Source organism: Rutidosis leptorrhynchoides, chromosome 5 (genome assembly GCF_046630445.1).
Source record: "Rutidosis leptorrhynchoides isolate AG116_Rl617_1_P2 chromosome 5, CSIRO_AGI_Rlap_v1, whole genome shotgun sequence".
Classification (NCBI taxonomy): Eukaryota; Viridiplantae; Streptophyta; class Magnoliopsida; order Asterales; family Asteraceae; genus Rutidosis; species Rutidosis leptorrhynchoides.
Window position 1 is genome coordinate 4570132 of NC_092337.1, and position 26945 is coordinate 4597076.

The following is a 26945-nucleotide window of genomic DNA, read 5'->3' on the forward strand; positions in this document are numbered from 1 at the left end:
AGTTTAGGGTTTAGGGTTTAGGGTTTAGGGTTTGGTGTTTTGGGTTTATTCCATAAACCCAAAACACCAAACCCTAAACCCTAAACCCTAAACTCTAAACCGTTCGTGTTAAAAACTCAATCTAAATCGTAAATCTAAACCCTAAACCCTAAATTTCTAAACCCTAATATCTAAACCCTATAAACCCTAATATCTAAACCCTAATATCTAAACCCCAATAGCTAAAACCTCAACATACGCTCGAAAAACACGATAATTGTTATATATTACTTCTTCGAGCGTTTTCCCGCCAAAATAAAAACATTTATCACAAAGTGTCTCTACTAAATGTTCATATTTTCATCTCATCTATAATGTTCGTGAACAAAGTTTTTTCAAAAAACGAAAAAAAAAAAGTTTTTGCTTCCCCCCGCTTCCCCCCGAATGGTTACTTCCCTCTTGATCCTACCACTATATATATATATATATATATATATATATATATATATATATATATATATATATATATATATATATATATATATATATATATATGTCTAGTAGTACGTCGACATTTGACATTAATATATAGCTAGATACATATGCTATTAATTATTATTTACAGGGAAATATATTACCCTTGGAGAGCATCAGTTAAAGGTAAGGTTGATGTGCACACGAGACTAATGAGGAAGAACTACAAAGATACACCACAATTCTGGTTCTACATACTTCTTACCCTCACACTTTTGGTTAGCCTCTCACTATCTATCTTGATGCCATTAGTCTCACTAATATATAGCATATATTGGCCACGCTCATATGCAATTGCATATGCTTTTAATAATAATTTGTATTTTGTGTACGTAATAAAATGAAAGGTTTAGGTGAGTCCAAAATATACCTAAGTATGTATGTGCTCGTAGACCCCAGCACAATGAAATTGAGCCAAAGCTCGAGTGTATATGGGCATGGGCAAGTATAGAGACCAAGCCTAGCTATATGGGCCAGACAGACACGCTTGACCCGTAAATGAGTGGCCCCAACCACATACTTTTTCCATGAGCTGATGTTCAAGGCAACCACATTTGATCAGTTTGATTAGAAATGGAAACGTTTAATTTGCAGTGTGTCAACAGAAAACAAGGTAGAAGTTGTGGTGGATTACTCGAGAGATCCAATGGTAATTGATGTGTGTTTTCAAGCATTGACTGACTCAAGAATTGCAGAAGCTGAGAAGATTATCGAGGAATTGTATGGATGTGCTCAAAACACTGAAGGGGTGGTGCATGATGGACGACTATATGTACTTCAATGCAATTCAAGTAGCCTAAACCAGCCACATCTCTTTACAGTAATCAATTACTATGCATGTCTAATCTAACGGTAACAACTTTATATATTACTATTATGGTTATTATTTATTTATTAGTACAAAATATCTGTATTACAATTGATTCTAATATCTACAGTAATATATACTATGTAATACATTATTAGTTACAATGTATTCAAGAAGATGAGTAATCTTGCTTGCTTCATCATCAATCAATTAATATCAATATATAATATGTCCTAAATATACAGAAAAAACAAAAAAATGATACAATTCATGTTTAGAGTTGAAACATCTTTTAGTTGATTGAGCCAGATATGAGATGTATTGAAACATATTTTAAGGTCAATTTTTGTACAAATATCCACCAATCAAGTGATTGTATAACGTGCGAGGAAAATCAGACAAGGAGGATTTGAAAACAAACGATTTACAACCAGAATTTAAACAGCAGCAGGAGTTGACAGACAGGAGACTTTCAAAACAAGCAGTTACCTGGTGGTTACTTGATAGACAGGAGGTTTTGAAAACAAACGATTTACAACAAGAATTTAAAAGAGGAAGTTGATCCCCATATGTACGTTACGTACGTACATAGCTGCTGATGTAACTTCTTGTTCACAAGGAAATCAACCATCATATCTATCTATATATCTATCTATGGTTACACCTATAATCAGTAACTAATACACATATTCTAACTAGAAACATAAAGAAAGAAGAAGAAAAAAAAGAGTACATATTGTACGATGTAGTTATGTGAATGTGTGTGTTAATTTTCAACAACAGATGTGTCAATTTGAATCTTTAAGACCACGGACCACTTCTATCATCAACTGTCTTTTTCCCTTCACGTACCAGCAGCAGAAAAACACGGATGATATTTATTTATAATTATAGTTATATATAATGAATGCGGTGAGTGTGTTTCTTTGTCTTGTCGGTATTTCACGTGCTCCTGCAGTTCAAACACTAGTAAAGTCAGAAACAAAAACCCAGGAATTGAACCTATTGTAACTATCTATCTACTGTAATCCATTAAAGGATTCCTTAATAAATAGAAATTAAGTATTCTTTCTAGCTTCAACTTCGAGTGGTTTTGCCAAGTCTTGAAATGGCTACGGATCAGAAAACATATTTTCCACAACAAGCTGGCAAACATTCCATATCCCTTAATCTGCGCCTAATATTGTAGCAAACTAATTAATGTGATCAGTATGATTTAGATGGAAAACTAAGTCATTAAAATACAAAATATTCCCCTAATAACACGATTCAACAGTAGTTATTGCAAAATGGATCCAAATTCCATAATAGGTAAAATATATATAGCCTCAACTACCCAACTCTGCGTAAACAGATACAAATTCCACGTATATTAAACCTTGGAAATAGGACACATGCACCTTTAACGACAAAAAAAATAATGTCAAAACGCAAAAAAAGGAACATTCTGTCATCTTTTCAGAAGTTTGCTGACCCTCATATTCAGTATTCTGAACTCCTATATCATAGAAATCAGCAAAACCCTAATCCATTTAATTTTAGCCCACAAAATATTAATTAATATTCATGTGTCTGACAAACAAAGAAAGCAGTGAAAACCAGTGATGAGATGTAGAAGGGAAGAACATATTTAAAATAAAGCCAATAAAAAGATTAAAAATATATATATATATATACTTGTACCTCAATGTAACGTAATGAGCATGACTGTCGGCGGTAGCGATTATGACGTCGCAGGAGGTTTTGATTTGAGGGTGCTCCGAGAAGCAGTAATTCTACTAGTAGTACTGGTACGAAGTTGAGGGTTTTGTATGGAATACAAAAGAAGAGTTCCATCTTTGGTCCCTGCTAACACACATTCCTCTTGTGTAACAGTGAGTGATGTTATAATCTTGCCAGCACCACTATATCTTCCTACTATCTCAAGTGACTTCATCGAACGTACAACAATCTGTCCTTGATCTCCTGCTGCACTAACCAAGAACTCACCACACCTGCTTAGCTCAATACAGTTCAACCGTCCATTCGATTCACATGAACTAAGGTGTTTTCCATTTATGGTGTACAGGTGTAAATTCAGATCATCATCACCATAAACTACAATTCTTCCATGTTGAGATGCAACCAATTTCGTTATACAACAACCAGATGGATGTTGAAGAGATCTTAAATATCTCCCTTTTCGTAGGGTGTGAAATACACAAGTTCCATCTTTTGATCCACTTATAACCACATCAAGCTCTACACTTGCATATAAGCATGTGATTATATCATCGTGTCCACATAATATATGGAAAGGAGTGTCTGCAACAACACCACCCCAGTCTTCTTTACGGTGGTGGTGATGGTTGTTAAACTGATCTATTGGTGATGGTATGTGCCGTCTTCTCTTTTCTGGGTTTCTACTACGCAAAATCTCCCAAATCATAACTGTCGTATCATAACTTCCAGTAGCAAGGATGCTCCCATCCGACGTAACTGCAAAATTAGTTTAAAAATGAGAACCTTAAACAGAGTGTAGATGATAGTTTTTGACGTTTATCCAAGAGAAATACAGCAGGAAAACCAACTGTCGTGGTGAGTAATACAGCAGGAACACACAAGTCCTTCCAAGGTCCTGACCGACAAGACTCCGTCAAGCGTCTTTACAAAACTTGAGTAAAAGAATTATTTGGTTTTATTTTTTTTATAGAGCAATTTAGGAAGTCGCAAGTACTTGAATGTACTTTTGTTTAACTGTTAAATTGTACTACCTGTTTCTCTTCGATATATTATTAAGTTACCTATCGAGCTGTTAGTGTTAAATTATAACTTGAATTGATCCATTTACAGATAATTAAGTAGAAATAACGTCAGAAACTATCCACTTTATGAGCATGTAATAAATGTTTAAAAACGAAACAGTCATGGAGCTATCCTGCTACAGATATCAGAAATAAAGTTTACTAGAGGGAAATACATATACCGTAAACACAGCTAACCACGTCTTTATGCTGTCGGACACTCTGCACCAATCTTCCATCATTGAGGGCTATGAGCTGAAAGCTATTTTCCCAGTTGCCACATGAAACCAGATAATTTCCAGATGGTGTCTGCATTGTCGTAAAACATTGGGCTCCCACTTCAATATTTTCAGCCAAAGGGCTTCCAATTCGCCGAGGAGAAACCACATCCGCACCAATAGCGAAGTAGGGATCCTGCAAACTTTGATGATTAATAACATTGTATTGATTCACAGGACCCTGATACTTGAAGGGGGAATTTAAACCCACAAAAATGCTTATCAATGGGGCCAAACTGGGATATGATTAACCCCTAAAGTGTCAAATAGGTAAAAGAATATCTAAAAAGGAAATCGATTAGATGGGTTGAAAGTCACATAAAGTGACTTTTTTTTTAATGCAAACCCATCGATCATATTCTTCGAAACAAGTAGACTACTACTGAAACAATAATAACGTTCGTTATCATATTTCAGACACCAAAAGATAATATTACTACTGAGTAAAAAACACTTCATAAAAGGTGCTTCAGGTTAACCGAAACCACCTGCTCTGTTTTGACCTATATAAAAAAAAGTTTGTTGTAACATGAACCTGTTTTCAGTTTTGACCCATTAATCAACCCGCCCACCAAGCCCATTTTGCTGCAACCACTACTTGATATAGAGACCAATTATCAAACCTGTGAGCTAGAAAAAGTGAAGTTCCCACCAGATTGCAATTGGGTCGTCAACCATGACTTAACTGACAAGGTGAGTCCCTGATTTACAAGGACAACATTCGTATCGGAAATACCGACATATAACACAGTTGAAGGTAGTGCACTTGTACTAGAAACTATTGAAGTCAAATTGATAGAAGAAGGAGCAAATCGTAAAGGATGGGCGATTGGAATTGGTGGGCCTCGCCGTGGGTGTTTCTTCCGGAATAGTTGAATTGGCGTCTGACCAAAATTAGCAATCTGGTCTTCAATAGCAGACCTTTGCAATTCATCTTCCATCGTCTCCAAATCAACAGCTCCTTCATAAGTTAAATAGTAGAAAATATTTGCTGCCTGTAAAACACACAAGTTTCCACAAGATCACTAAGTAAAATTACGAACCTAACTTACACTGGATTGTTATAATAAAGTTAAGACTTAGTGGTGTTGTAACCTCCACAGCTGGTTTTCCACGTTGCTTGTAACCGAACACCAAATCAATCCAGTGGTGAAGATTTGAACTAACATATTCACTTTCTAGGGCTTCTCTGTTTATACTTATGAACTCTTCAGGAGACCCCTGAGAGCCAAAATACATATATATAAACTAATAAGCACAGCTTCATATCATCATCTTATAAAAAACATTCAATAAGACTAAATAAGATTAAATTTTATTTGCCTGCTTTTAGTTATTTAGATCAGTGTAGAGATAACAATATACTCAAAATGGAAATGCAGCACGAAATTTAGAGAAAAAAACACCAGTTACAAAAGTGGACAGGAAATACATACCTTGGCCCAAGGAGGGAGACCAACATCGTTCAAAGGTTCACCATCTTGTTTCACTCCAAAATGGTATGAGTTTGAGTTAACAAGAAACTCTGGCATGTAAAAGAATTCAGGAACTAGCTCCTTCACATCACTTGTATTAGAAAGACAATTCCGATATGTGCTTTCCATACTTTGAAAAAGCCGGTCTGCATGGTCAAATTTCCCACCCTGTTACGAATAACACATGAGAAAGAATGGATCAAGCTCAGTTAACCTACAAGAATCCAATGCCGAGTGAATACCTAAACTGATTAAATGTCTAGGATTAAATGAGAAAAGGGTGCAGAAACAAGAAAAAAGTTCATAATGTAGACAAATAGTAGCACATATATAAGCATATATGACAAACACTAACATACCTGAAGTGTACGATGCAGGCTTGTAAAAGGCTCTAACCTAAGAAGATAATATAACACAATACCCATGCTTGAGTAATGAGATCCATAATAGAAACTGCAAAAAACAAGTATGTTTGTTAAATTATTTTTTCTCTATCAAAAGAGAAAAAATAACCTGGGAATACACTGGTGTATTTGAAGAAATATCAACTTAAAAATAACCTGGGAATATCAGGGTCAGAGAAGTTTAGGTATCTGTCTTCGAAAACCTGGAAAGATAGACATAACAGTTTTTTTAACACAATCAAACTTGCCATTGAAAGTGATTTCAACACATAAAAGTTGACTAACCTCAAACCGTTTTTGATCCAGTGCTCCGACAGGCTTTGAAAGATCGCGAAAAGTAGAGGACTTGTTAAAATCAAGATCCTCCGATGTGTAATCAGCCAGTACCCAAGGAAAAATTGGATACTGAGTCAAGTCATTATATGAGCGGCCAGAAAGGGTATTAAGAATCATGAGATATTCAAAGTTTGTAATGTCTCTTCTTCTCCAACTCTCTCTGGCAGTTTCAGCAAGCTCCAATGAAACACGTCTATCAACAAATGAAATAATTCCAGCCTTGTCTCGGTGCCCCTTTGGAATATTATCATTTCTAGTGGAAACAATCAAGCTCCCAACATCTTTGGCTTCTTTATTTGATGCAAAATTAAAAAATACCGGGGCAGATGAATCGTTGAAGTAAACCTCTATGGCAGTGTATCTCAACAAATAGCGAGTCCAGTGAACAGCCTTTATCTATTATTACATAGAGTACACAAAAGCTCATACTTTAAATGAAATATGACAGGCTCAAATAAAGAAATTATTATGTCATTTTCATTTCCATAATCAAGAATTTTGGTATTTTTTTATACAGTAGCTTTATATTAGTAGGCATACCAGTTTGGTTAATCGTATTTTTCTAATGTAAAAGTTGTCTGGGTCCTACCGGCCTGTCAAAATTCTAATAAATGCGAACGAAATGGATGATTAAGATATAATAATTTACCTTGCCAATTTCCCACCTTCTATGGCGCTTAATGCTTTCAGATTGCTTCTTAAGAAGATTACCCAGAACTGCATTTATGTTATGTGAGGCTTCTCCCTCAGAAGTTAAATCTAAATTAAGTGGCCATTTGATAAACGACTTTTGCTTCTGCATCACAAAATTGTCAACTTTACTTGAAGAATCAAAATTTCTGAAAACGGATGACCCCCCTGTGCCTTCAACCAAGAACTCGCCAAAGAAATGTAGAACCTTCTTCATGACAGCCAAACGCCCAGCTAGTTTTCTTTTCGGGGTCACAAGTACACATGGAAGAGACATGAGGACCTGAAATTAAGTACATAATAATAATAATTAAACATGCTCTAGCTATATGTTCATTTAATAAATAATACCTCTTTTTGTAAAAAAAGAGGCATACCTCACTATCTTCTTCAGACTCAATTGAGGTTGAGGCATGATCATGGAAATCTTTTGGATCACTTTCATCTTTTAAACCACCACCACCACCCTCTAACAGGAGAACCTCACTGGTAGAGGAGGAGGCCTTCTTCTGGTCAGTGGTCTCATCAGCAGTATCGAGTTGTTCTACAGAAGATTCTAAGAAACTTTCATCTGTTATCCTTCGAATTTCTTTAAGCAAAAACAGCTTCATTTGCTGGGGGATGTGAGCAGCAAACCCCGATGATTTTGTTTCACTTGTGGAAGGCATAATAGCCCCCCCACTGGTCACAAGAGCGGAAGGAGGATGACAAAGCTTATCATTAAAATAGTAATTTTGCCTTAATTTCTGCCTGCGACGCCACGTGTCTTCAGTCTTGTCAAGTTTCCAGTGTGTAACTATATTGTTAGGAAATGGATTAGCTGACCACGGACCTCTTTCATCAATCAGAGTTCGAAGCATGTGTATCCAGTTTTCCTGCAACAAGTCAATTACTAAAATATGTAAAAAGGAACTATATATAAAGAAAAGGCGTAACAATGTAAACAACAAGACAGTAAAGGTGGCAAAATACGTGGATTGGGTAATGAATTTCAGTTAAGATGTTGGTCTAAGCATGTGAAGTTTTCCACAAACATCTTTTATCTTCTTTAAATACTTAATTTAATATAAATGGAAAAACCTATAATTACAATTCTTTTAATAAAACCATTTGGAACGTTATAAAATTTATAAAAACACTTCCGGGTGAGTTTCGACACCCACTTAAATTTAATGGTTTGCATCAAACCCAAATCAACCCATTTACCTATAAAAGGTCGAAAATGCCTCCTACACAATGCAACATGGATGGTATATAGGTGTTGTAATCTTACCGCAGTCACTTGTTGTTCCTCATCATGAGTAAGCTGGAAGGAAGCTCGTCTGTTATCATCTGAGGCTAAAATGACAGTCAAGCTACTGCGTAATCCGTCTTCAAAAGTTCCCAATTGGCTCAAATCAGAAGACATAATCTCATCTATCCTAACACGCAACACATCCAGTTGACTTGATCGCTCCACAGTAGCATTTCTTAGATACCTAGCCTCATCATAAACCTGAACAAATTATATAAAATATGATTAAAAAAGTTTGTAATATTCAAAATAAAATAAACAATTAGGTCCTAATTAGCAGTAGTGTATCACACCCTCGTTATCATTTTTAGAAATTAGTTGATACGACTAAAGCATGAAAATAGAAACTCATACTTTGTTTTATAAAATTGCCTGAATTGCAAACGATACCAGCTCATTTATAAGCTTAGAAGTCAGTGGAAAAAATTGCCTTACAAACTGCCTAAGCTGGCAGATACACGTAACCGCAACAACAAAAATTGTAAACAATGAAGTTTGAGTATGGTAGGTAACGATGAGAGTTAGAATAAAAGTAAGAATAAGAAATACCGCAGCAAGCACACGATCCTTTTGTATTAGATTCTGAATAGTTCCTACTTCCTTTGAGATGCTTTCAGTATTTGATGTATCATCTTTTCCAACAAAACCAGTTGCCAACATCAACTTCCCACAGTCGACTGCTTCCCGGATCAAGTGTGCGATAACATGAAACCTCGCACCATCATCCAACATGCCAAACTGGGATCTAACACCAAGCAAGGCCCTACGTGGAGAGTGTACAATGTTATATTCACTGACACCGATACATGTAAGTATAGATGACATATTTATATGACAACATGGGAAGGTTACAGGGCTGGATTCCAGGTTCAACCGGTTTGAAACGAGGCAGTGTTTAGTACAAGTCGAAGCAAACAAGGTTAAAAATAAAATGACCTGCAAACTCCTTATGTACACTTTGAAAACAATCTTTGTAAACTGAAAATAATGACTTTGTAGGTTGTACGCACTAAACACAGATGATTGAGACCCTAAACCTGTTTGATATGTCTGGCCCATTTGACATTTTATATTTGTAACTTACTCTTTATTTATATGATCCGTTTAAGTTATAAAAAAACCAACCGACCCATTCACAATGTCACAAGATGCTACAAAAGTGGGAAACAAAAAAGAAGGTATACCATATAAAAAGTTGTAGTCTATTTTTGCTTTGCTCATCATCAGCAGTGAGAAGAGATGGTAATATGGGAATGAAGCGTTGGACACATCGGGATGCTCTTTCAAGAGAAGACTTGCAGAGATAAACAATCATAAGCCGAAAAGCAATTCTTGAGCACTTTTCAGGTCTTAGCAGCATGGCTTTATCAATTACTTTGTTAGGCTTTCCACCACCACCACCACCAAGTGCATTGCTGATACCACCAGATACAACCACAGCAGCCATTTCAGCAGCTGGAATATTCAAGGACTCGACCAAACCTCGTGCTCTTTGCCCAAAAGATGGTCCTCCTATGGTTGATAATGATTTATTTAGCAACTGGCTTGGCCCTTTCCCATGCATCTCGCTAATGACAACCCACAATTTGTCATATAGATTCCACCATGAATCATCAATGCTTTTAACTTCATCAACGGAAAGCGGTATGTGAACCTTTGGAACCCTGAAGAAAAAAAAAAAAGGACTTGTAATCATATTTGCATGTACCAAAACAGCATCCGAGTATTCAGCATCGAAAAAAATCAAGCAAATTCATTATTTTGCAATAAATCAATCACAAGAAAAAGGTCATAATAGTATAAATAAATATACACCATATTGTGCCTTAGGATCAAGTCTTTATCTGTGATAGTTATAGATGAGCACATGGAGGACATATATGAAGAAGCAACGAAGTGTAAGCTTTCACAGACGTTATCACATTTATAGAAGAGACTACAATGGAGCCAAAGTTTCAAAAAAGCAATTTAGCATTCTGTCTACTTAAAGAATTCAAATGAATCTATTGCCTATTCCTCAATTTGATATACAAAAAAGTGCCTGAAGTCGTGTAAACCAGAAATGAATTAACAAATATGAAGCAAGACCTACTAATCCCCACTTCACTCATTACGTTGAAAACCAACCTTGAGTTGTTTTTTAACTACATTCCTTCAGGGATTAGAGTTGTGGGTTATTTATGTAAGAACAGTTGTTTGGTCATAGTAAATAGCTTCTTTCTCTTGTTAGTCAATATGTATGTACAAAAAACAATAACAATTCAAAGAGAACATCATCCTAGCCGTACCTTGAATTAAGATCGTGATTTTCACCTTGAAGGGCTTCGTACAAAGCAGAGACAAGATCTTTATCATTTTCCAACTCAATGCTTTCAGGAGAGAACTCGAAGCCACATGCTGGGAACTACAAAAGAATAACAAACAAAAAACTAACAAGCTTAAACAAAGTGCCAATTGCCTAGGGACGATGCTAAATCAGACCTGTCTAAGTAGTAATGACCTCAACATAAGAAAGATTCTGCATATAGATACTGTCTATTTATCAGTCTACTAAAAAGCATAGTCATCACTATTGTGGACAGAACATAAAGTACCACAGCATGTCTCAAGAGTTTCAGCTGTATTTAAGCACCTTATTCGGGTACCTAGATCAATCATAATTACAAACAAGCCACAACAGAACATCCCTTGCCAATCCTCCCCTTTTTTATTCTTTCACTAATAATATTCTTTTATTATTACTTGTATTGAAGACACTGTTACGAATAAGAGAGTGCCCCAATAGGGTAAATCCTATGTGCCTAAAGAACAAACCAATGAAACATGTCTGACCATCACAGTAAACGGCCCAAGCAAATAGAAAAGTGCAATGTAAATAATTCAACTAAATGAAATTAAAAGACTAGAAGTGTAAGAGCATACCGGAAGCTTGCTATCAAGTTCAGAAACAAGCAGCTCATCAACTAGCTTCAGAAGGTACAATGTGTTGTCACGACATGGTTGCAAGGATATAATATTTTCCTTAGAGGACAATTCCACAAGAGACGTCATCAAATCCTCATATATATCCCGAAGGAGATACCAATATGATTTACCACCCTATACAAAAAAGATAAAGGGAAGACAAAAAATTAAGATGTGTGTGTGTGTGTGTGTGTGTGTGTGAAATCAAACAAAGAACTTTCTAAGTCAAGAACAAGTTACAGGAACATGGAAGAACATACATGTTCACATTGCATGAGAAGAAAGTTCACAGTTTCTTCCAAATGTTGCCAGCCACTTTTTATCGACTGTACACAGTGAGAAAGAACCACAGAGAATAAGGCCCTCACAGAGTTCTGTTCAACTAATTCTCGGTCACCATCAGCTCGTGACTTTATTTTATAGTTTCTCAATACACCAAGTTCCTTGGATGCTATTAACCATGATTGCCATCCATATTCCTATCAATTAGCTAAGGTATTTAGAAAACTGGCTGTCAAAAATGAAATGGGAATAAATAACAGATGAATCCTTACCATAAGTGCTTCAATGTTTGAGATATTTGATTTTAGTAACTCAAGCAGATTTTCAATAATCTTTATTCTCGCGTTCACATCCTCACAGCCAGACAAAAGTTTAAAAATAAGAACCAATATTTGAGGTAGGATAAACTGAGAGTTGTTTCCTCTGCTTCTTTGCATCTCAGCCTGATTATATTTCTGTATGGCCTGCAAATCGATTAGAAGAGTTTTTCACCTACACTGCATCCTTAAAAGACAGATTTGAGTATTTTGATAGAAAAGAGATAACTGCTCTCACGTGAAGACACAAATTTGGTACAAAATAGTCACGCTTTTGATGGTAATACAACTAATTTTCTTGCATAAAATATTTCTGACATTGGATACATGCGTACTAACACCAACAGTAAATAGTTGAACGTGTAAAAAGTCCATGAGTTTACATCACCTGTTTTGGGCTAGCACCGCCTAAAAGAACATCAAAAAAGGTTGCACACAAAGCATCTGTCTGAGGAAATCGGAATAGCCTGTCTGAAATAGCAATAAATATGGGTTGCAATCTTGACTCAGCCCTCTTTGGGCCTTCTAGGACCGATTTCGATCTTCCTATAGCCAAAGTAAAAAAACTTGATGCTTTCTTCTCAGATGGGATACCAACCAAAAGTCTTCCCAACAATTGCAAACCAAGCAATCGAACCGGTTCGTAGTCCCTACATTGAAAACATAAAAAGATCAAATAAATTAACGTTAATACAATAGAACAGGCTATGTTTCGAAAACAATTTCACAAGTTGATATGCTTGGAGCCTGTCAAAGCGATAGCATATTTCAGATAGATGCGGCCTCACGCCAACCACTAGGTGTGGTTTAATGCATCAGCTGTTCCAACTTTAATACTTTATGTAAATAAGTTTGTACTTTTACGATGTTATGCTTCAGATTATATATCATTTTGATTATCACCCTTTATTAATAGGACACACAAAACCACATTTTTACGATAAACACTGATAAATAATATACATACTCTAGGGTTGTACGCCTCTCATAGTTGCAATTACTAACTCCACAAGACCTTAATTTTGCCTATATGAACTAACTTGATACCATGCATAGAGGGTAGCGTGATATACTCATTGAATATAAATCTAATGAATAGAAAAGAAGGATCAAATTAGTAGGCTCCTATGAATCCCTTACTTCATATATTTGACCACATACAAACCTGAATCAAACTTAAAAGGAAAAATGGAACATGCCATTCCCATTAAACAGGCATATAAAAAAGCACGATGATGCAACAGCTAAACATTATAAATTGAGTCTGCAGATACAAATTATAAAGTATCCCCCCACACAGTCAACTTATTTAGGGCCACACAGCATACATACCTTTGAAGCAAATTGAGAAAAAGATGACATCCACCAACTAAATTGACTTGATCAAGAAAAGACTCAAGTACTGATATTTGAGAAAGAGCTCGAATAATCATATGTAATATATCCTCAATGCATATAATGTCCTGACTTGTCTCAAAAAAGGATACAAGGGATTCAATATCTGAAACTGCAATATGTTCCCTACAAAATCAAGTCATGTTCACTGAGAATTGTTATGGGACCCAAAGATCATGTTGATATCCATAACCAAAAAGGCTTAACCTAAATTTAATGGGATAACTGACAAAACAGACAGGTAAAGATTCATGCTTATTGACAACAGTAAATAATCTACCTCAGACTCATCTCACCAATACTAAGCAAAAGTAAGCGTATTTTTTGTATTTCTTCCCTGTTAGGCCTCTCTCCAAAATCTTTGTTTTTTATAGGTTGCAAGAGAGGTTTGCTTCCAGAAGTGGGATAAGATGTCATGTTATCCCAGTAAAATTGATGAATTATATCAAGAACGCGTGGAAAGCGACATAAACTCTTGAGAAGCCTTGGATCATTATCAAATTGTTGAATCAGAAACATGTATAGTTCTCGTTGCACGTTGTACCCAGCATATACCCAGATTAAAGGATTGAGAAATACATGCGAGATTGCATCCTTTACAAGGACTTCAGCCAAACCTGGAAAGCCATCAAACATAAAACATTATATTTATATATCATATATTATTATGTGAGATACTCCGTAATATAATAGATAAGCAATTAATCCACTAAGTTTTAGAGATTACATACCACAATTTGAAATAACAATTAGCATGTGTTTCAGGGCTGATACGGTTTCCATATTAATCTGTTGTGAAGGAACAGACTGCAACAAAAAACCAAGAATTGAGAATCCAGAAAGATTGAGCATTTGTTGTTGATTAGACAGGTTGTCGTCTAGAACAGAGGCAATAAGCTCAATAATTTCAGCAGTCAAACGATCTTTTGTTATAGGTGTAAGCAAATTGTGTCCAGTTTGTTGACTGTCGTCTTCATACAAATCAATGCGCGTGAAGAGAGGGAAAAAGACAGAAACACCCCCAGCACAGTAGATAATTTGTTGCAACAAGCGGCGAGAACATAGTTGGGTCCCATTTTTGACAGTTGCCTCAAAACAACTTTTATCAAGCGCATTATCAACCAAGGGTGAAACATTAAACAATGTCCTACGGTTACTAGCCTGAAAAAAAAAATTAACAGATGTAAAACGGTTTAACTGACCAGCAGCTTTTGATAGGTCACAAAAGAAAGAAAAAAAAAATCAGGAACTTATTAAAAAAAAAAAAAAAAAAACCTGTGCATTAAGTCCAAATACAATCTTGGAGGCAAGACCATCTGTGGCATCAAGAACTCCAGTGGGCAAAGGGTTATTGGCAGAAACTGAGAATTCATTATCAAGAAACGAGTACATATAGCTGGGTCCTAGGATATTGATTCCTTGAACTTGTTCATAAGTGATGACATCATTAAATAGATACACTGGACCAATCTGACCAAAAAATGGAGAAGACTCTCTGGTGGAAGAAAAAGCACCATCTTCTTGCAAACAATAATTAACTGGTGCTCCTATCATGCAACTGGTCAAAGGTTCAGTGACTTTGGCATAGCTGAGAAAATAAACATAAAAAAAAAGCAAAATCATTACTATATTGTAAGAGAAATGTAGAATAAAAATGATAAACAGATGCACAAGATTATTTTAAAAACCATAATGATGAACAAGATATAAGAGAAAGGACCTGCACTTCTCTGAGGAGACAAGAACTCCATCAAGGTAACATCTTATTAGGCTTCCTCCAGAAAAAGCTCTGCCAATACTATGAGTTATGCACAGAAAATGCCATTTCTTAGCCACAAGGCTGATGGGAAACGAAACAAACTGGCGTTTTTGGTTACAAGACTACAAAAAAATAAAGAAGAAATAATTAAGGGGTGCTAGACCTTGAAATTTCAGATAAACAGGCAGTAAAAGATATAAAAAACAAAAAAAACAAAAAAAAAAAAAAAAAAAAAAAAAAAAGCCACAAATAATGGAAGTGTGCTTGACATTCTAAAAGGAAAACCAAATAAAATATCATCCAGTGCAAAGTTGTAATAATATGCAATAAAAGTGCAACTTGAATAAAGAACGTAATAAAAACAGAAAATATCTCTAGTAGAAATATGAGTGTACCTCAAAAAATAACCTATCCTGTGCAAGGACAGCCAAACATCCTCTTCTAGTTTCTGAAAGAAAACTGAAGAGTCCCATTGCTCCTCCACTTGTGGGAAAGCTTTCTACCCGAAGCCAACAAGTAAAAGAAAACCCCTTATAAACAGGCCACTGCACTGGCGTATTGATTACTATTCCCTGCAAATATATTCAAATTACTAATAAGATTAACAAACTTTGAAAAGAAAGCTACTTCAGGGTAGATCCATCATCTGTTGTTACCAAACTTACAGAATCATGTCCGTCAAAATTGAAGAAGGCTGTGGGTCCTTTTTCATTTAACATTGATGAAATATTAGTTAACAATAGGGAGCAATATTGTTGGCGAGTCCCCACTTGCTCACTTCGGAGTATTGCAAATATTTTTCGAATTTCCTTTCCAGAAACACTATGACCACCGGTGACCTGAATTAACTGGCCAATTTTGAGGACTACACTCTCATTATCTTCGAGCGGAAACCAGTCAAGAAGAAAGCTAAGCATTCCCACTCTGACGCATGAAGCTCTATTTGATATGGAATCTCTAAGCAGATGAAGGAAAATGTTTAGCCCTTCATTCCGCATTGAGTCACTGCTCTGCCCAGTTTTAAGATCCAAAAAAAAAAAAAAAGATGATTCACAATAAATAACAATCCATGTGTAATGATAATAAATAAACTATTGTAAGTAGCTCTATTAATACAACAATACAAAGTTGAAGATTGTTAACTGACCTTCTGCAGTACATTCAGATAAAGCAAGATAACGTCTTCATTCTGATGCCAAAAGATAGAGAAAACGGAAACATCAGATGCGGAAACAAAGAAAGAAAACACTTTAATGAGAAGCAAAGCAATGTAACACAGTTTTCAAAGACCCGTGAGGATATGCATGACATACAAAGAGCTTAGATTGTTACGATTAGGGATGCAATCGAGCCATCAAGATGAAACTCCAAAACTCGAGCTTGATGAATTAGTCGATACGTACCAGCCTAGTAGACTCAGTTCTAAGTACTAAATGTATAGTATCTATGAATGTTATTGAGTGACGATGTACAAATACTTTCCAGATTGGCTAGTGGCTACTATATGTGTTTCGAATTTAAAGAGTTTTAGTTTATATAGTACGATATAATATATATGTGTGTGAGAGAGACACTGTGTGTAGACCTCTATATACGCACAAAGTGTAAAGATGTAAGTTAACACAAGCTAGATAAGCCGCGTGAGCTTTAAGCATCAAGTAATTTAAACACGAGCTTGATTCAACTTGAATTACGATTTTATTTTTAGTGTTATTCATGAGTGACCCGCAAGTTGGCTTGACATAATTGCACTCCTGAATTAACATCAGAGAGATCTAGAAAAAGGTTTTGGTAACATACCCTCATAATTGGACTCTTCTTTATATCAAACTTGCCATCGACAAGCATATCGAGCAGAGATGTTAAAAGAGCTGCATTTGGTCGTCGGTGACAGAAGTCTAACAGCAAGCTTTGCATTGTCTGATAACCCTTGCCGACCAGGGCTCGAAAAGCAATCTAAAAAGATCCAGTTATCAAAAGAGTTAAAATTAGATAGCCCAATAAACAAGATTAAGCACGACATAGTTGTTCTACTATAACTAACATCTGCACCTTGGTATGTCACAAATTGGCAATAAACAAAACTTGTAAACAACCAAACGATAAACTAGCATAACAAAATTATAAATTCAATGTAAAACACACTTGCAACAAAATCATGAAATCAAAAAAAAAAAAAGATGTTACAACTATATAAAATTTTAAACTTAAATAAACATAACAAGTCCTTACAAAAATTTTAAAAATTACTAACGTATTTAAATGATGTGTGAATTCATTTTAATAAATACATATAAACCGTAGTTATGGCAATCTTACCATTTTGTATGGTCCGTGAATTCATTCTAAAAAATAGATAAATTGTTACTATAGCCATAGAAATTATCTGATAAGTAGATCACAGTTTACGAGGGTTTCAGTCGAAGGCACGCAGAAAAAAAGAAAAGAAGAAGCTAGTACCTTGGAGGCATCATTACCAGTAAGCAGAGAAGTAAGAGTTTGTAGAACATTCAGAACCAGCTTTTCACCCTCCTCATCCTCAACGTTCCCATGCAATAAAGATACGACATGCAGAAAACACTCACCATCACGAAACAAACTCTGGAAGTACTGAAATTATACAATACAATAATAATTGTAAGACACATTTTAGCAATTCTGCGATACAAAATCCCACATAATGAAATGCATGACCAACAAAATATACCACTCGGTCTTTCACAAGCATGTCTCTCATCCCAACCAGTAGATCAACTGATAGTTTTGCAAAGTTTTTCTCTCTTTCTTTGATATGAGTAAATGTTTCCAAGTACTTCGAACATAAATACAACTTTGCCTTTCGGTCGTCTTCAGAAGAAGAAATGAACTGCAGAGCACACCCATGCAACCAGGTCAAATACAAATACCGACACGGCACCAGGCATATATATTTTTAAATAGAAACAACACTCAAAATTCATAGATAACACGACAAGGATAATATAACAAAGTGATGATACCTTCATCAGAGCAAATATATAAGAAAGCATGGAACTTCTCAAACATTCTTCCCAGAAAAGATCGAACAAACAATCAATACAAGTTGAGCTATTCAAAACCAAACATTTTGCTTCTTCATTAACCGAATAGTACTCTGCAAACAGCTGCACACAAGCTTCCATACAATCACGCCAACGATGAACCTTCTCTAGCGAATATGATTTTTTTAACGGTTGTGATGGAATCCTTTCACTGCAGTTTCCTGGATCAGTTAATGCACGTCTTTTGGACTCTTGAGCTTGAATGCAAGCAACTTTGAGCACTCGAGGGATTGCGTCAAGCGTCTTAAAAGAGGAAGCAGTTTTCTCAGGTGCAAGCTGCAAAATGTGGAGTAGACACCTTGCTAGACCAGTGGCAACCTCAAGATTACATGCAAACAGCTCGAGGGAGTTTAAAAGAACGGAACATTCAGGCTGCCCAAACAATAGCATTATACATCAACAATACTTTATGACAAATTGATATAAAAGAAAAATAGGAAAACGGCTCAAACTAAATAAAGTTCCCTTTTCATTATCATTTAGGCGTACTCTGGTAACACATATACCAAGTTTCCATTATCGTTGTAATGTGCACATGAATGTTAACTTTATTTGAAAAGAAGATCAAAACATGTTTGGCATGACTTCATTGTTTTCAACGGGTATATGAAGAAAGAACTACTAAAACAATAAATAGAAATATCTTCTACAACACTTAAATCTCAATATAATTGTCATACAGTGGCCACCTGTTCTTCTTGTACACCAGTTTCATACACCATAGAAACATCATTATCAAGTTTCAGATTGATATGTAGAAGCAGTAGTGCAAACATACAACAACTGGTTTTGGGTTTTAGTTTTACACAAAAAAGGTTGAGTTGTGCTAGAATGTACAAACTAAAATGCACTAGGGAAGACCAACAAGTACCACAGACACGGTAAAAACACATAACACATGAGAACAATATGTTTCAGGATGATATGAATGAACGAGTAAAAAAAAATTTCAACCTAAAGTGTTTCAGTGAACATAATACTTCTAGCACACCAGGCATCAACCAGCATATGGAAATTTTAAAGAAAAGGGAAGCAAAGCAGGCTACCAAGTACTTAAATTAAGTAACAATGTTAACAAATATTAACTTCAAAAGTTTAAACCCTCTGTATCATGCACTCATTTTCTGTAGACAAGAGCAATATTTGACAGCTTAATGGGGAATCTTCACTTGGTATAAAATTGTTAGAGGGAAACTAAGAATGAACTGACCATATTATGAGTAGTTGCATCCAGGGTTGCAGCAAACTCAACAACTGAAATCACGTTAGTTTGAAGGATATCAACTTCATTACTGGGAACTTGTTTGTTAGTGGATTTTGAACGGGTATAAGGTTCATTGCTCAAAGGACGCACATCACTATAGTTAATATAAGCTTCAGGAATTACTGCTGAACCACTTCCAAAACAAAAGTGCTCTGAAAAGATAAAATCCCACACCCCTTCGGACCGGAACACATCCAACAATGACGGGGATAAAACCAGGATCTTTCTAAATATGAACAGCACATAATGTTGAAGCGAATACAAAAATACTCTGCAATCGGATATAAAGATAAACAAAAAATATATTAAAAAACTGAATGAGGTACCAAGCACATGCAAGCAATATATTAGAAAAATATTCTGCAAGTAATCGGATTCTTTTATTTTACTTTTATGCTATACACATATCAAATATAGTCACCACATGGATAGTTGGTGAAAAACTATAGTTGTGAGAGAAGTGATCACCTTAAATGGCTCGGAAGCTCGTTTTGATTTGAAAAGGCTTTAATGCTCGGAAATATTGTTAGAAGAACCCTCATGATGAACTTGATTGAAAGTTCCCCATACACAGAAGAAACTGGAAAAGCACTTCGACCATATGATTGCACTTGATGTGATCTTAAATCCTCTGATGTGAGAACAAATGAATAAAGGGCTTTGCTTAAATTGACAGTATGATTACTCCAATATTGGCAAGTAGGTATATTCATAGACGTAGACGTTTCTGCTATTCCTGTACTTTGACTATTTGTATTGCTGTCACTATCATCAGAGGAACATATCTTCGAATCATTCTCGGCCAACGAGTTGCTTCTTTTCTGCATGAACTCTTGAAACACGAAGGCAGGCAAACAAAAGCTATTTGCAAACTTGTGCACTCTTCCGTTTTCGCACAGAAACTGCAAATTACTCAAATTACCAAAGCTTCCGAATGGTTAAGTGCATCAAATCATAATGAATAATCACACTAACACACCAACTTTAAGAGTCTCACATTCACCACCCTGCCCTATCCCCATGTCCACAACCAATAAGATATACATTCTTTAAGAAGGATGCCACTCAATTTAAGTATCCCAAAACAAATTACATAGAACTTGCCAAGTAAGAGCCATTCTCAAAGAAGTACGACACATAATTATTAATTATAATTGTAAAAGTGGGTGCAATGATATGGCATCTAATTCATTCTGGTTTCTCAATAAAAGAGAATTTATGTAAGGATACACAGCTTCCCTTAGGACCTCCAAAGAAAGAAGATGCAGCTGCAAAATCCACATTAAAGATATTCCATCTCCGCTAAAGCCATCAAAACCAAAATATTAGGCCAATAATACATTATTAAAATTATCAAACAAAGAAATATCCAAAGTAAATATAAAATGACACAAGCATAAATTGATACGTAAATGACAAAGACAAACATTACTTAATGTTTTCTAGTGCATAAACTGAGAAAAAAAATTATTTCTAAAACACCAACCATGTCATCAAATTTTTTTCATTAGCTATATATCATTAAAGTTAACGTTTTGTAGATAGCTGAACATGTGACAATTATTAAACTTTCAGACAAGCTTGCCTAGTTGTCTAATTTTTGTATCCATTTTATTATGGTTTGGGATGTCAATGTGTAACTTCAGACTAGCATAGTAACAAGGCTGCATGAGGATCCATCTTAAGCTTTTATGCATTATGAATATAAATCTTAAATTAAAAAAAAAAAAAAAAAAAAAAAAAAAAAAAAAAAAAAAAAAAAAAAATAAGAGGGTAGATCTTAACACAGATGTTACCTTCCATTATCATTATCAAATGAAGAGGATTTCTTTAACCTCAAGGAGTTTAATGATGAAACTCCCAAACAATCCAACAACACCTCAAGTCCCCCAATGCTCCGAAAATGGTTCTGACCACGTGGGTTATCAGTCAATGCCAGCTGAAGACTTCTTAAAGTTACGTACTGAAGAGATGGATTCGTCCATTGTTCTTTCAAACTTAACCTTCTGATCACACGCAACAGCTCTGAAAACACGACCCACATTATTTCCCCAAAATAAAAACCTTAATAAATAAAAAGGCAAACAAGATAGGCAGAAAGGTTTTATGTCCAAAGCGAGAGTCGGATATTTTTTTGTTAATGACTGTGGTCAATAGTTTAGTTATTTATGGATGGCAGATCATTCCAATTCTGTAAGCAGATATTAATATTAGTGTTGTGTATATAGCCATCACCTACCAAAACTTTATGTTTGTTAACGAAGCACTAGCAAAAGCGATATGTTTCAGCAGCACAACTTCATAGATCTCAAATATATTCAACTATATATATGGCTCTCAGCAAAATAACCATCAAGACATTAAAATCTGAAGATGCATACCTTACCTACTAACCAATTAAGACCACCAGCTTCCATCACTGATATGACTGCCTTCTGATGCCACTGCACTTTTTTATCAGAAAGAGCGTCCCTTGAATTGACGAAAGGTTCTGGAGTTGTGGCAATTCTTTCAATAGAAGCATCCAAGCTGTCAATGTCTATCAGAGTCTTTTCATTTACATCTACTCGCAAATTGATAAACCCACATACAATTGAAATCACATGTACAAGTATCTTTTGTAGATAACCAGCTTTCTCTATATTAGAACTTGATAAAGTTTCATCAGCTGAAAGAGATCCAGCAATAGTCTTCAACTGGACAACAGCCGCTGAAACAAATATTGATATATCAAAAACATGAACAAGAATGAAATTGCAGTTTAAAACAAGCTCACCTCATAAAGGACATTATAAACAGCACATGGGCATTAGATTTTTTCAACTAAGATAACACACAAGCACACATAAGGAAACAGACAAAAACAATGCCCAACAAAAATGTGTTATCCAGTAGTAGCACAAAAACTACCTACCTAATTACCTCATATAGATATACATAATACAACTATGACCTACATCGATGCAAGAGCAAACAGAGAACATATATGCATTTACTGGGGGAAAAACACCTCATAAAAAATTTATAAACTTAACCATCCCAAGATAACCTAGGGGTCCTAATATCCTCACAAGAGGTCTCGGGAGCTAGCAGCATATCAAAACATACTTTTAGTTTTTTTCATTGATGAGGTTAATAATATGTTAATTGATTATTATAAATAAAATCAGTACTAATATATGTGTCTTGTTCTACTAATAGAGGCTAACAACCGACAGAACCAAAATTAACTATAAACTTCAGCTTAATTGCAATATCAGTGGTTACGTTCAAGTTCAGCTTTTTGGGCAGACAATATAGTTAATAAACTCAAAGATAATTTACTAAAAGAGCAGTTGATAAACCCTAATATTAGCTTTCACATATCAAATTACAGATACTTAATAATAAGTTCCAGAATAAATCTGGCATACGACCACAACAGGTCACAAACAATGACAGACAAAAATATGCAACAAAATTGATCGAATACCTTTCATTAGTGCTGTCAGCTTTTGAATACCACCATAATAGCCCAGAACTTTACAGTTATGCATGGACCGGGTCATGATAATCAAAGCATGCAAGACAGCAAAACCTTCAGATGTGATGGACAAGCTATTTGAAGTCCCGGATACGTCTGTTTAAAATATTAACAGAATAACAGATTAACGATTATTAATTCAATTAAAGTAGAAAACTTTATGCACGCAAATAAAAAATCTCCATGAACTTAAATTAAGTTCCTAAGACCACTTATCTATGTAAGTTATTATGCAGTAAGTTCAGCATTAACTGATTCGATGGGACTAATGATAGGTAAAACAATGATACAACACATGCAAACATTGAACGAACATTTTTTGTTTAGAGAGAGAGAGAGTGTGTGTGTGTGTGTGTGTGTGTGTAAATTTGTGGCATTCTTCCTGTTATATTGAAATATACATACATATCTATACATATTACATGTAATTAAAAAAATAAACGAAGGGTCGAGATTTTGCCACGTAGCTGCAATGCAACATGGCAATCTTGCTTAATCTATAGTTAATAGGAGTAAATGGTATGAAATAAATTATGAATAAATAATCTAGATAACCATACAAACAACAGAAAAGAGTGTGTATCAATGACTAACACAAAGAAACTAATATGGTTTGTGATATTTTATTATAATAATATATATTACCATTGAGAATTTGAGAATTTGAGAATCTGAACGTTAACTTACATTCAGTGAGAACAGCTGTTATGTGTGTAACTTCTTCAATTAAGTTTACTAAGATTTCAGCAGGATGTGCAGCAGAGCAGCCGCTGATAACCTCGTCAGGATTTTGAGAATCCTCTGAAGAACTGTCCGAGTCAAACGGCTCCCAGTTTTTGTATATTACTAAAAACTGTTTAAGAAATATATGAAAAGCCATTTGTCTTTCAGCCTGGAAATTCAAACAAGTCATTAAGTTATGTCTGACATACTTCAACACTAACTACTAAAAAATTCATGAAACAAAATCATGGTAAGTTTTTCTTGAGAGTACGTACTAATATGCATAAACCTAATTTTTGTAACATAAAAATATGGATGAGAAACAGAGTTCTCACAATGACATGAATATATATGTATTATCTTCACTTATATCATTGTTTTCACCAGCAATTTACTCCTTGATAATGGTTTTTATAGTGACAAAGATGGACAGAAAATTTTATCATAAAATGATGACTTTTCCCTCTTTCATACAATGATATAAATAATAAATAATCATGAAACGGACACAATAGCAAGTGGTGGTGCCAAGCTTAAACCTGAGACCTAACCCGTGGCTAGTGTATAGGGATCCTCACGAATACGAATGAAACAATAACAAAAAACAACATAAAAAGATCGTACTGTCAAACCAAACACAGAAAAAAGCCAAAAGAAACGCAACAACATTAGAGTGATTGAAATCTTGCCATAGACACATCGATACTGTGCATATAGTATCGAAGTACCATGAAAGCTGAACATCAATTTACACTTAACAAAGATTATGCCAGAAATAAATACCTTATCAGAGGCATTTTGATATCTCTGCCATAGCGCCGATAAAATTGCCTCATCACCGCTATCACTGGAAGAAAAAGAAAAAAGAAAACTAATTGGAAGCCATTCTTGACAAGAAAAAGTTGATTCATATAAGCACAACTTAACTTAGCACATGGCATATCGAAAGGCGTTGTTACATAATGAGATTGATTATTTTAGAAAAAGAAGTGTTTTATATGTGTGGATACAAGTGTTTTCCATGAAAGAAGCCCCTCACATGCTTGTCTACGATAGCAGAGTTTATTTTACAAACACAACTCGTTATTTCGCCTTAATTGCTGCTTTTAGACAAATAGTACAGGTTGCTCCTGATAGTGGATATTGTACTGTTGGGTGTGAAAGAACACATTCCATCAATAACAAGTTTCTCAGTCAATCATACATACTTAAAAATGATCCCTTGTCTCATAGGGAATGAGATGAGATAATTGTTACCATCTTATCATGAGTTCTAATATAACTTTCACCATGCTTTAATAAACCAACCTTAACATAACTTCTAATCTACTACCCTATGGAGAATTCTCAGTTACATAAACTTTCTTACTTTCGTATCTCAGTTTATAATATTTATATTTATAATAATTTATAATAAAATAATTTAAAACAACCACCGCAAGGATCCTACAGCTTAGCATACCTAGACATTACACTGGTGATTTACCATATATCTAAGAAACCTTCTGACAAAACAAATACCAAATTTAGGTACTGAGACAACCTATGTAGGTTTCAAAACGTCTGATCATTTTACAAGGCTATCATGTATCTATATGAACTCAAGCCTGATCTGAAACTCCTTAATGTCGGTCACTTAATTGGTGTTACACTAGTAATTAAGCAGTTCTGATGTTGGCAACAACTTTATCGTGCCATCTGGGCTAGTGAAGAAAAAACTCCAATATGAGGAGCCAAGACCTGTGCGGAGATCATCTTTTCGCACTATATGGCTAACTCTTATTAAGACAACCTCTAAAAAATTTATCAACAAGCGTTAACAACAGGTGATAATAACAATAAGTTTTAACACTGTCGTAACATTGAACTAAATGTGATGGGGTTTGGTTACGCAACAATAGAGTATACAACATAAGAGTTGACAATAATTTGCAGGCAACATAAGAGTTGATAACGTAAATACTTCCATATCATATGCTTCTACACGCGCGTCATTCTGAAACCTAATATAAAATCCAACATATAAGTACTGTTTTGATATCTTCATACATTAATAAGAAAATACCTGAATATAACTTTAGGAGTCGGAACAGGAAAGATGTGAGATGGCGAACCTACTCCATACTCGCCGCCATAGCCAGATGTCCTCCGAATAAGACCGGCAACACCTTTTACAATATTCATTCTTCCACAGCCAATATCATACACAATCAAGACTTATACCCGTCAAACTTCAAAACAACAAAATCAAATTAAAACAAAAAACTACTACGTATTTAAATTCAACATAAGTGATCAGTGCCTAGTGAAATACGCAGTAGCACATTTGGAACTAAAATATTTACAAGCTACGGCCAAATTAATTATTGTAGACCTGGGTCAAAATGGGTGCAGGAACTGATTGGATCAACTAACCACCTATCCCAGTCAATTGATTGACAGATTACTTAAAAATGAAGCACATATATCGATCCGAATACCTGATTCGACGAAACTTGGATGCCTTGCGGTTGCGGATCATCGCGAAACCATCGAGAAACTGGAATTACTAGAAATAATTCTTCTTATTTTTCTCGTAAAAGGTGTATATAGATCTACTAGGGTCTCTTGCTATGTGATTTTAATTTTATTAACTAACTGCGATCATCATTAAAACGCCTGATAATAATAATAATAATTTAATTAATAGAAGAAGAAAAAATGGATTGGGGATTTGGGATCGAGGAACGTCGAGGTTGAAGATGCTCTAAATTAAAGTTTGACAAATGTACACGAATAGTCCCTCGAGTTTGTACCAAATTGCAAGAATAGTCAAAACAAAAGTTTTTGACCGGATAGTCCTTATAGTTTGCACACATTACAAAGATGGTCCAAATCACTAACGTCGTTATTTTTCTGTTAAATCATAGGCATGCGCAAAACATGTGATGGTATTTTCGGTTATTTGCATCTTCTTCTCCTAAGAGTCTATAATTTGTTATTTCGAAATTCAAAAATTCAAAAACACAAGAAACCTAAATCCATATACTTTATTATCATCAAATCCACAATATCAAA

At 35.0% G+C, this 26945-nt stretch overlaps 1 protein-coding gene across 2 annotated transcripts; it reads right to left on the bottom strand.

Moving 5' to 3' along the window:
• Positions 1–1788: 1788 nt before the first annotated feature.
• Positions 1789–26479, bottom strand: LOC139847377 (BEACH domain-containing protein B). 2 transcript variants are annotated; one of them, XM_071837046.1, is made up of 41 exons: positions 26369–26479; positions 25954–26073; positions 24672–24735; positions 23853–24057; positions 23115–23261; positions 22029–22352; positions 21439–21667; positions 20873–20944; positions 20111–20569; positions 19589–19913; positions 18298–18750; positions 18006–18164; positions 17759–17908; positions 17099–17254; positions 16446–16487; positions 15964–16308; positions 15694–15870; positions 15260–15420; positions 14815–15127; positions 14271–14700; positions 13820–14156; positions 13477–13665; positions 12533–12794; positions 12100–12291; positions 11806–12024; positions 11504–11680; positions 10870–10985; positions 9766–10245; positions 9131–9344; positions 8561–8782; positions 7665–8162; positions 7247–7570; positions 6547–6993; positions 6418–6464; positions 6217–6310; positions 5819–6025; positions 5478–5603; positions 5006–5377; positions 4287–4518; positions 3005–3799; positions 1789–2273 (listed from the first exon to the last, which is right to left on the bottom strand). In XM_071837046.1, the coding sequence occupies exons 1-40, from the start codon at positions 26407–26409 to the stop codon at positions 3045–3047; spliced, it is 9882 nt and encodes a 3293-aa protein (XP_071693147.1). In that variant the 5' UTR covers positions 26410–26479; the 3' UTR covers positions 1789–2273; positions 3005–3044. The 2 variants fall into 2 exon arrangements, with proteins under 2 accessions (XP_071693147.1, XP_071693148.1); XM_071837047.1 differs by lacking the exons at positions 1789–2273; positions 3005–3799; positions 4287–4518; positions 5006–5377; positions 5478–5603 and having other exon boundaries at positions 5949–6071.
• Between the last annotated feature and the right edge of the window lie 466 nt (positions 26480–26945).

Excerpts from the sequence above, each read along its gene's own strand:
- LOC139847377 (XM_071837046.1), bottom strand. The coding sequence starts at position 26,409 with ATGATCCGCAACCGCAAGGCATCCAAGTTTCGTCGAATCAG. Across the intron at positions 19,914-20,110 it reads GAGCTTCCGAGCCATTTAAG|AGTATTTTTGTATTCGCTTC; the intron begins GTGATCACTTCT and ends ATCCGATTGCAG. Across the intron at positions 11,681-11,805 it reads TTCTCATGCAATGTGAACAT|GGTGGTAAATCATATTGGTA; the intron begins GTATGTTCTTCC and ends TTTTTTGTATAG.